We start from the raw sequence: 9,648 nt of genomic DNA, 5'->3' as shown, positions 1-9,648 counted from the left end.
GTATCTGTGTGCTATGTTGTATGATTGAAATATTGGCAGTTATATCCTAGAGGGAGTAGCTAATTTTTATAGGCAGCACAATGTTTATACAGGTTTCCAGGTTTTCCTCTCAGTTCTGTATGTTTTTTGGAATGCTAAATTGATTCTCAACCTCCCTGAATGTATTCTTCATTTGCTTTATCTGGAGGAAGCCTTCCCCATACCTGGAGAATACGGAGTGGAAGGGAATATGGAGAGGCTTAAGAAAAATCTTAGGGGAAAGGGGACCTCTGGTGTCATGGAATTTCACTCTTGAATACCTGTGGCATCCCAAGAGCCTACGCAAGTATCTAAGTCAAGTATGTTGCGGCTTAGGTAGATCTGAGGAGGTAGAACTTATTTGGGGCTTGGCTTAGACTCATAGAATCAAAAGGTTGGAAACAACCTATAAGATCATCCACTCCAACCATCTCCTCATCACCACTGCCACCACTAGTACTAAACCACATCACGCAGCACGTCATCCAGACGCCTCTTGAACACTGCCAGGGACGGTGACTCCACCACCTCCCTGGGCAGGCCATTCCAGTGCCTGACCACTCTCTGAGAGAAGAAGTTCTTCCTTATGTCCAACCTCAACCTCCTCTGATACAACTTGTGGCCATTGCCCCGTGTCCTGCTTGTTGCCTGGGAGAAGAGGCCAAATCCCTCTTCACCACAACCTCCCTTCAGTAGGTTGTACAGTGCAATGAGGTCTCCCCTGAGCCTCCTCTTCTCCAGACTGAACAATCCCAGCTCCTTCAGCCTCTCCTCATAAGACTTATGCTCCAGACCCCTCACCAGTTTCGTTGCCCTTCTCTGGACACGCTCCAGGACCTCAACATCTTTCCTGTAGTGAGGAGCCCAAAACTGAACACAGTACTCGAGGTGCGGCCTCACAAGTGCTGAGTAGAGGGGGATGATCACCTCCCTGCTTCTGCTGGCCACATGGTTTCTAATGCAGGCCAGGATGCTGTTGGCCCTCTTGGCCACCTGGGCACACTGTTGGCTCATGTTCAGCTGAGCATCAACCAACACCCCCAGGTCCTTCTCTTCTTCACACTCATCAAGCCACTCACCCCCAAGCCTATAACGCTGCATGGGGTTGTTGTGCCCAAAGTGCAGAACTCGACACTTGGCCTTGTTAAACCTCATCCCATTCACCTCAGCCCAGCGGTTCAGCCTGTCTAAATCCCTCTGCAGGGCCTCCTTACCCTTAGGCAGATCGACACCACCTCCAAGCTTGGTGTCATCTGCAAACTTGCTGAGGGTGCACTCACTGCCCTCATCTAGGTCATCAATAAAGATATTAAACAAGATGGGCCCCAGTACTGACCCCTGGGGGACACCACTTGAAACAGGTCACCAGCTGGACTTCACTCCATTCACCACGACCCGCTGGGCACGGCCTTGTAGCCAGTTCCTTACCTAAAGAAGTGTATATCTGTTCAGACCACGGGCAGCCAGTTTCCCCAGAAGAAGCCTGTGAGGGACCGTGTCAAAGACTTTGCTGAAGTCTAGGAAGACTACGTCAATAGCCCTTCCCTCACCTACCAGACTAGTCACCCAGTCGTAGAAAGTGATGAGGTTAGTCAAGCACGACCTGCCTTTTACAAACCTGTGCTGGCTGGGCCTGATCCCCTGGACACTGCATACATGCAGTACAATCTCATCCAAGATGATTTGCTCCATACCCTACCCTGGTACTGAGGTCAGGCTGACAGGCCTATAGTTCCCTAGATCCTCCTTACAGCCCTTCTTGAAGATGGGAGTCACATTAACAAGCCTCCAATCCTCTGGGACCTCACCAGTTAACCAGGAGCATTGATAGATGGCTGAGGGGCTCAGCAATCACCCCTGGCAGCTCCCTCAGCACCCGAGGGTGCAGCCCATCTGGTCCAATGGACTTGTGACAGTCCAGATGGAGGAGGAGCTCTCTGACTGTCTCCACCGGAATTGCTGGGGGCATATTCTGAGCAGCGTCCCAGACTTCCAGATCGGGGCATAAAAAGCCCAGAGGATAACTGATCTGGCTGTTAAAGGCAGATGTAAAGAAGGCATTGAGGATCTCAGCCCTCTCCTTGTCCTCAGTGACCACATTCCCTGCTGCATCAAGCATAGGATGAGAATTATCTTTGATTCTTCTTTTCCCATTGATATACTTATAAAAGGATTTTTTATTGTCTTTTACTGCAGAGGCCAACCTGAGCTCAAGTTGGGCTTTCGCCCTCCTAACTTCGTCCCTGCATACCTTAGCTACTTCTTTGTAATCTCCTTGAGCAGCCTGTCCCTTCTTCCAGAGGATGTAGACTCTCTTTTTCTCCTTGAGTCTCAACAGTAGTTCCCAGCTCATCCACACTGGTCGTCTTCCCCTACGGCTCACCTTACGGCACTCAGGGACAGCCTGTTCTTGTGCCTTTAAGATTCTGGTCTTGAGGAGCGTCCAGGCTTCCTGGGCCCCTTTACCCTTGAGAAGCGACTCCCAAGGGACCCGCGCTACAAGCTCCCTGAACAGGTCAAAGTCTGCCCTCTGGAAGTTCAAGAAGGTAGTTCTGCTGGCCACTCTTTTGACATCCCCAAGAATGGAGAATTCTACAATTCTGTGGTCAGTGGCTTGTACTTACTGGGCTCTATATAATACTGTTTCAGAGAGAGAGCTGAGATGCAAGCCAAAAGGGGAAGTCTCAGAGTCAAACTACAGAGAACGAACATTGGAACTTTCAACCTGATCAATCACAGGGGGTGCCAGTATCAGTGTCAGTTGCCCCTGTGGAAGGACAGAAATGGAAATGGGTGTCATTGCATCTAGAATGGAAAGAAGCAGCAGCAGAGGATAAAGTAGAGGAAGACCACTGTGTGGGGCCATCTCCAAAACCACTGTTATTGAGAAAGGCAACAGAAATAACTAAAAGGCAAGGAGATGAGAGCTTGGAGAAGGAGAAAGTCACTATTTCCACTACTTGTCAATGCCTGAAAATGACTGAAATCCATGCTTCAAGAAAGGAGTTTGCACAGCACCTGAATGAGACTAAAATCACCTTGTTGCTTCAGTGTTGGGACACCAGAACCAATACCATGTTTTTAAATGGTAATGAAACTTGCCAAGTAGGAAGCATTGCTAAAGACTCATCTTTTGGCAGAGGAATTACTAGATGTCTGGACACTGTCTGAGAATGAGTGTTATTTTCCATAAAGGAAAAACACTCTTTAAAAGACTAGCTGGAGCCTGAGATGAAAAAATGGACTATTATTGAAAAAGGTATCCAGTATTTGAGGGAAATAGCTGTAGTGGAAATGTCGTATGACCCTACATTTGTTCCTAACAATCTACACCAAGACTGTGATCCCCAGAGAGTTACGAGCATATCATAAATTCACAAGAACAGCACTAGAAAAGCACGCTGATACGCTAACAGCAATGTTTGAAAGATATGAGAAACAATAGAAGACTCCTAGTGTCTAAACTGATAATTACACCTCAAAACTTCAAATAACAATTACCTCCATCTCATGCTTGTATTTCAACCATCTCAAGAGTAACAGATAAAATAGAGAGGCAGGATGGTATACTGGAGGAACTGTCTATGTTGATTAATTGTGATGAACATGTGGTGGTATCAGAAACACCTGTTGAAGATCGGGATGACTATAACAGTCTACTGAAGGAGCTCATCAAACTAATTAAAGGTGGTGAATCCTGCTCCCCAGGTGTATCAAGAGTCTCAGCTATTAAAGACAGATATCTTCCTGCTCAAGTAAATTACCACAGTAAATCTGTCACATGCTGCCTTGTGGAGTTATTTAAGTGAGCATGGAGAATGTATGAAGAAGTGACACAAAAAAATCTACTCCTGTGATACAAGCTCGGGTGAGAGAATTACAAAGCAGCTCAACTACCAGTACAATTTGTCCAGTTACTGTAGATTCTGATCATGACTCAAAAGAGAACAATTGCAGGTAACAAATAGAGGGGCCCTGCCCTCAGCCATAGGTGGGAGAGGAGTAATAGAGTGTAATGGTCTGTGTGGATTAGATGGCTGACATACCATACCCACAGAAATATGAGGCACTGGTAGACACTGGTGTGCAGTGCTCTTCAATGCCTTTGAGTCACGAAGGAACAGAATCAATTGATGATGTTTCTGTGGTGATGGGGAGATTCCCAAGAGTTGACTGTGTTGGAGGCTGAAATAAGCCTGGCTGGCAAAAGCATCCTATTGTGACTTATCCAGGGGCTCCATATATTCTTGGTACTGATTACCTCAGAAGGGGCTATTTTAAGGATCTCAAACATTATTGATGAGCCTTTGGAATAGCTGCTGTAGACACAGAAGGTGTTAAGCAGCTGTCTATTACGCCTGGCCTATAAGAAAATCTATCTGTTGTGGGGTTGCAATTAATGGAAGAACAAACGGTACCAATTGCTACAAAAAATGGTGCACAGAGAGTAGTACTACACTAATAGGGATTCCTTGCTCCCCATTCATAAGTTGATTTGTCAACTAGGGAGTCAGATGCTGATAAGCAAAACTCACTCCCCTTTTAGCCCCATACAACCAGTGCACAAAGCCAGTGAAAGGTATAAATAAGGGAAGGCGTGGCAGGCTGATCATATCACCTAGCCACAAACCTGTTATGATAAGTGTTATGTGCTTACCATGGTGGAGGCAACCACTGGGTGGCTTGAAACACATGTAGTATCCCATGTTTCCACCCAAAATACCATACTCAGTCTCAAGAAACAAGTCCTATGGCAACACTGCACTCCAGAAAGAATTGAGACAGATAATGGGACTCATTATAAAAATTCTCTCATAAATACTTGGGCCAAAGATCATGGTATTGAGTGGATTTATCATATCCCGTCATTCACCAGATTCAGGTAAAATTGAATAATACAATGAGTTGTTTAAAACTATGTTGCAAGCAATGCGTAGTGGAACACTAAAGCAGTAGGAGAAGCATTTGGGAGAAGACACCTGGTTGATCAACACTCAAGGATCTGTCAATCACAATGTTCCTACCCAATCCAGCTCCCTACATACTGTAGAGGGAGATAAGCTCTGCACAGTACATGTAAAGAGCTTGTTGGGAAAAGTGGCTTGGGACTTCCCAGCTTCTGGAAAGTCCAAATCTCTCTGTGGAACTGAGTTTGCCCAGGGACCTGTGTCCACTTGGTGGGTGATGCAGAAAAATGGGGATGCTCAATGTGTACCACAAGGGAATTTGCTGTTGGAGTACAGTCAGTAATTCTTGATGTATGTATGCATTTGTGTGTGTGTTTAATGCATGTTAATAATTGTTTGTTTATGTTTGTATCAAGCATGATGTAGTGATGTTGAGTAAGGTGTGGAAGGTCATAGTTTTATGATGTTTGTTATTAGTATCCCACATCATTACATCACATAGTGCACTGAGAGTAACAGAAGAAATGTACTACCTGTTCCAAAAAACTTTGCTGTTCTGTTTTCTGGCTGATGGGTAAGAGAAAATTGACTGAAAGTCATGAGACTTCTTCTTTTTGCTCCCTGGTGGATCAGAGTAATAATCTTGGTTTTCAGAAACTCTCTCATTCATTTGATTTACTAGCTTCTGCCCTAATAAAGTTGTATTTCTGTTATTAAAATTTGTTATTTTTTTCTTTAGTTCAAAACTTGGTCTTCCTGATGTACATATCTTTCCACAGCAATGACCTGTCCTGAAGGCCAAATTTACCAGCAGTGTGGGACACTGTGCAACCAGACGTGCCGATCTCTGTCCTTCCCAGATGAGAACTGTGATGAATTCTGCACAGAAGGCTGTTACTGCCCACCCGGGCACTACCTAGATGAGAGTGAAGAGTGTGTACCAAAGTCCCAGTGCTCTTGTTACTATGATGGTGAGATCTTCCAGCCAGAGGATATCTTTTCAGATCATTATACTATGTGGTAAGTACAGGATTTATTGCTACGTGCTGAGATTCAGAAATTTTTGGATGGTTTGACTAAGTGGTTTAGTTCTTCAGTTTGATTATCTCCTCTGAAAGCAGTTTAAAAGAGAACAATTTTCTTTGCTTTCAACTAAACAAATTTTGCCATTGCGTCTCTTCATATCATTTCAAATGGTATCTTAATTTTAAAAAACTAACAGGTTATTAAGCCTTATTCTGTGAGCAGTTTATAACAGTTTCATTTGGAGTTTATTTACTGACAATGGCTTCTTTGTAGGCTTTCAAAATTACGTTTGTGTACTGCAATACCTTTAACAGATTTTAAAACGTTATTACTTACCAAAGATACAAATATGAAATAGCATTTCTAATTGTTAAATTGGGTAGTGTTACATTGAGAGTAGGGATGTGTAAAGCAAACAAAGGCAATGACAGAGCCTTCATTTGAGATGTAGGTGTTACAGAACAAGATATCAAAGAAAGAGGAATGAACTCACTCCTCTCAGCAACAAAAGAAGGACAAGCTGAGGAATGTAGCCTTTACCAGTTTGAACTCAGATGCACCAGAAAGGGAGGGGGGAGAGAGGAACTGCTCAGGGTCTGAATATGTATGTGCTTCCAGAAGCACTGCGGGAAGCACCGCTGAGACAGGGAGTGAGAGGAAGTGTGGATCTAGGCGCCCCCCTCCCCCTCCGCCGCTCTAGGCATTCACGTGCTCACATAGTGGTTCAGGCTTTGACCTGGCAATTCCACTGCAGGATGTAATTGATACATGCTCATGACATACTTAGTTTTGGGAACAGTGTCTTCTGCTACCACAGAAATCAAATATTGCAGACACTTCGTGGTCCATTACCTGTCTCCATAGCAAACTTGACTATAATTATGCTCAGCTTTATGCCTGTGCATAAAAAGAAGTATGCATTGTGTTCAGTGGGACAGGGACAAAAGTAAAGCTCAGCTACCATGCTAATGCATCACTGACTGTCTCAAAGAAGTTTGGCCTTTAATGTTGATAAGCTCATTGGATGGAGAGCAGTAGATCAGTCCAAATTAGAGGTATAATTTTGTTACCCTCGCTGGTTTCCTGTAGGCCCATCTGGAAAAAGCATCGTAAGCTGGAAAAAAAATAAAACAAATGTCACTTTGTTAAATATAAACTCTTTTTTTCTTAGCTATTGTGAAGATGGTTTCATGCACTGCAGTAAAAGTAGAGCTCCTGGTGCCTTATTGCCAGATGTTTTTGCTGATGAGAAGCCTTCTGCCAGAAGTTAGTATGCATTAATTAATATTTCCTGTTTTTTCTCCTTTTTTCATCTTTGGTCTTCTGGTAATCGATGTTGGGAAGATGGGGTGTGTGTGTGTGTGTGTATATTTTGTTACACGATACAAATGGCAGGTGTGGGGCTCATTGCATCCCACCTCTCAAAATCACATTTAGACACTAATTTCTTTGTATTTATAGAAGTTAAAAATTTTTGAATTTTTGATTTTTGAATGATCTGAAGCTTCCAGTTACAATTCTAGGATCGTATGACATCAGTAACTAGGCAAATTTATACGTCTTTCTTCTGGCCAACAAGCTTTCATTTCCAGTGCGTGCAAACTTTTTTTTTTTGTCTGAAGACTAGCCTGCTGCTGGACACTGACTGTGCCTTCAGCCAGCAGGCATTTCAATTTTAAATTTCCTGGAGTCTGAAAACTGCCTTACAGAGAAATCCACTGTGTTGAAAAACATCACACCAGTGGTCTGGGACTTTGTGATTTTCCATTAATACCCAGATGGAGATCTCTAGAATTTTGATAGGAGAGGGCAATCTGAGGCTGAATGTCTCTGAGAGGACAGGGATACTGGGGATTTGGTGAGGCCTGGGAATACCCCTGCACAATCTGTGGGAATAACTACAAATATAGCATCTCTCATTGCATTCAACCAAATGCACTTGTTCAGGATATTATGAGAAATTTTTTGGTTGATGAATTCAAGATAAGAGTTTATCGATTGACTTTGATTCTGTGAATTAACTGTCAGACATCCTTACTGCCAAGCTTCTAGTGGGAAAATACTGCAAATTTGAGTAACTGGTAACAGCATGGCAGCCTACTAAATATGTCTTCTTAGACCACCAGTAACAGTAACTCCTTCAGGTTAAGACTTTTAAGAGTACATCAATACTTACCTCTCACCAAATTCTTGCTTTAATGCTTCAAAGACATAATTTTCTTGGAAATAGTTCATTAAGACAAACAAACAATAACAACAACAACAAAAAACAAAACAGAAAGAAAACACCAGAGATCCTCAGGTGTACATAGTTCATTTGCTTGAAAGAGTAACGCAGAGTTCTTTAGGAAATTCTCTCAGAAATTAAAGTTTCACTTGAAGTTTCAGAATTTGAAAGTATTTTATTTATACTGTGTGCATTTTTATTAACAGTTGTTGATGGAGTTATGCTTGTTTTGGAGGTGGACTTAGATGCAGTATGCTGCTGATGCATCTGAGAAGATCTTTGTGATGATGCTTGTGTACAATGCCTACAGATTGAAATATGTTTCAAAATAAAGTGTACTTGCAACTTTAGTGCAATTTGGAGTCTGTTTATATTGGTAGGATAATATTTACTGTAGTACAATAATTTTGCTTCTGTGTTAGAATTCATGCATTTTGTTAGCCTAACTGTAGTGGTGTTACTCTATTCTATATCCTAACTTAATTATCTAACATCCTTTAAAAAAATACTATGCTAACAATACTTAAGTTGTAAAAGAAATTTCTGTGAATTTATTTTTTCAAGTAAAAAGAAGCTTGACATGCAGATCACCTATGGTAACACTTATCTGTCCTGAAAATAACCCAAGAGCTGAAGGGTTGGAGTGTGCCAAGACTTGCCAGAATTTTGACCTGGAATGCATCAGCCATGGCTGTATATCTGGATGCCTATGTCCGAAAGGGATGGTAAGGAGGCGTAATTGCACAGAATTGAAGCATACCACGTTTGATTTCTTGCTATCATTATTTCCCATCAGAGTAGTCTTGCAGCTTGGAAACATGGTTGTGAGTCATTTCACAATGACTATAAAGTTATGGCTGGTTTGAAGTGTCTATATAGGTCACTCTGGAGCTAATGTCTCCTACTTGTTTCTATGGAAATTTCAACAAATACTAAGAGCACAATAACACCTATTGTGTAGAACAAATTTTCAACTACAGAAAGCTATTTCTCAACATGTCTACTACTATTAACTATACATCTTCACTAGTGGTGAGCAAAAACTTGCAAGCCACAATTGTAAAAATCTGCACCTGCAGAGGTGACACAGTGTCTTTATTGCCATTGCTGAAAAAGCACCCACTGCTTCACTGTGCTCCCCTCCACTGTTTGGTCTCTGTAAATGTTCAGCAAGTGTTGATGAATGTCAGTGAGTGCAGTTTTTCCCTGATGGAGAAAATCAGTTCCATACATCAATTTGCTTCAGCCCATATCAGCAGCCATTTTGTCAGACTGCCCCTTTGATGCCATCTGTCACATAGCAACAAAATGTAATGGAGAATTTTGGGAAAGTCCAGCTTTCCCAGTGCTGTAGCACTAGTGTCCACCTCTGATGTCACAGGCCAACATAATGAAATAGGAGATATTACTTTCAATATAGCCCTTTTTATTGGCCTGTCCTAATATACAAATGCTCATTCTTTCTAACTA

At 42.5% G+C, this 9,648-nt stretch overlaps 1 protein-coding gene across 1 annotated transcript in view; it reads left to right on the top strand.

Moving 5' to 3' along the window:
• The window catches only part of VWF (von Willebrand factor), a 148,968-nt gene that overhangs the window by 33,008 nt on the left and 106,312 nt on the right, over window positions 1-9,648 (top strand). The window contains exons 16-18 of the mRNA XM_042889450.1: window positions 5,705-5,945; window positions 7,123-7,217; window positions 8,743-8,903. Of these exons, the coding sequence (XP_042745384.1) occupies window positions 5,705-5,945; window positions 7,123-7,217; window positions 8,743-8,903 (497 nt within the window). The remainder of the gene's footprint in view (window positions 1-5,704; window positions 5,946-7,122; window positions 7,218-8,742; window positions 8,904-9,648) is intronic.

Source organism: Lagopus leucura, unplaced genomic scaffold (genome assembly GCF_019238085.1).
Source record: "Lagopus leucura isolate 7727_CA_CO unplaced genomic scaffold, USGS_WTPT01 Super-Scaffold_100159, whole genome shotgun sequence".
Classification (NCBI taxonomy): Eukaryota; Metazoa; Chordata; class Aves; order Galliformes; family Phasianidae; genus Lagopus; species Lagopus leucura.
This window is presented reverse-complemented; position numbering and strand designations above follow the sequence as displayed.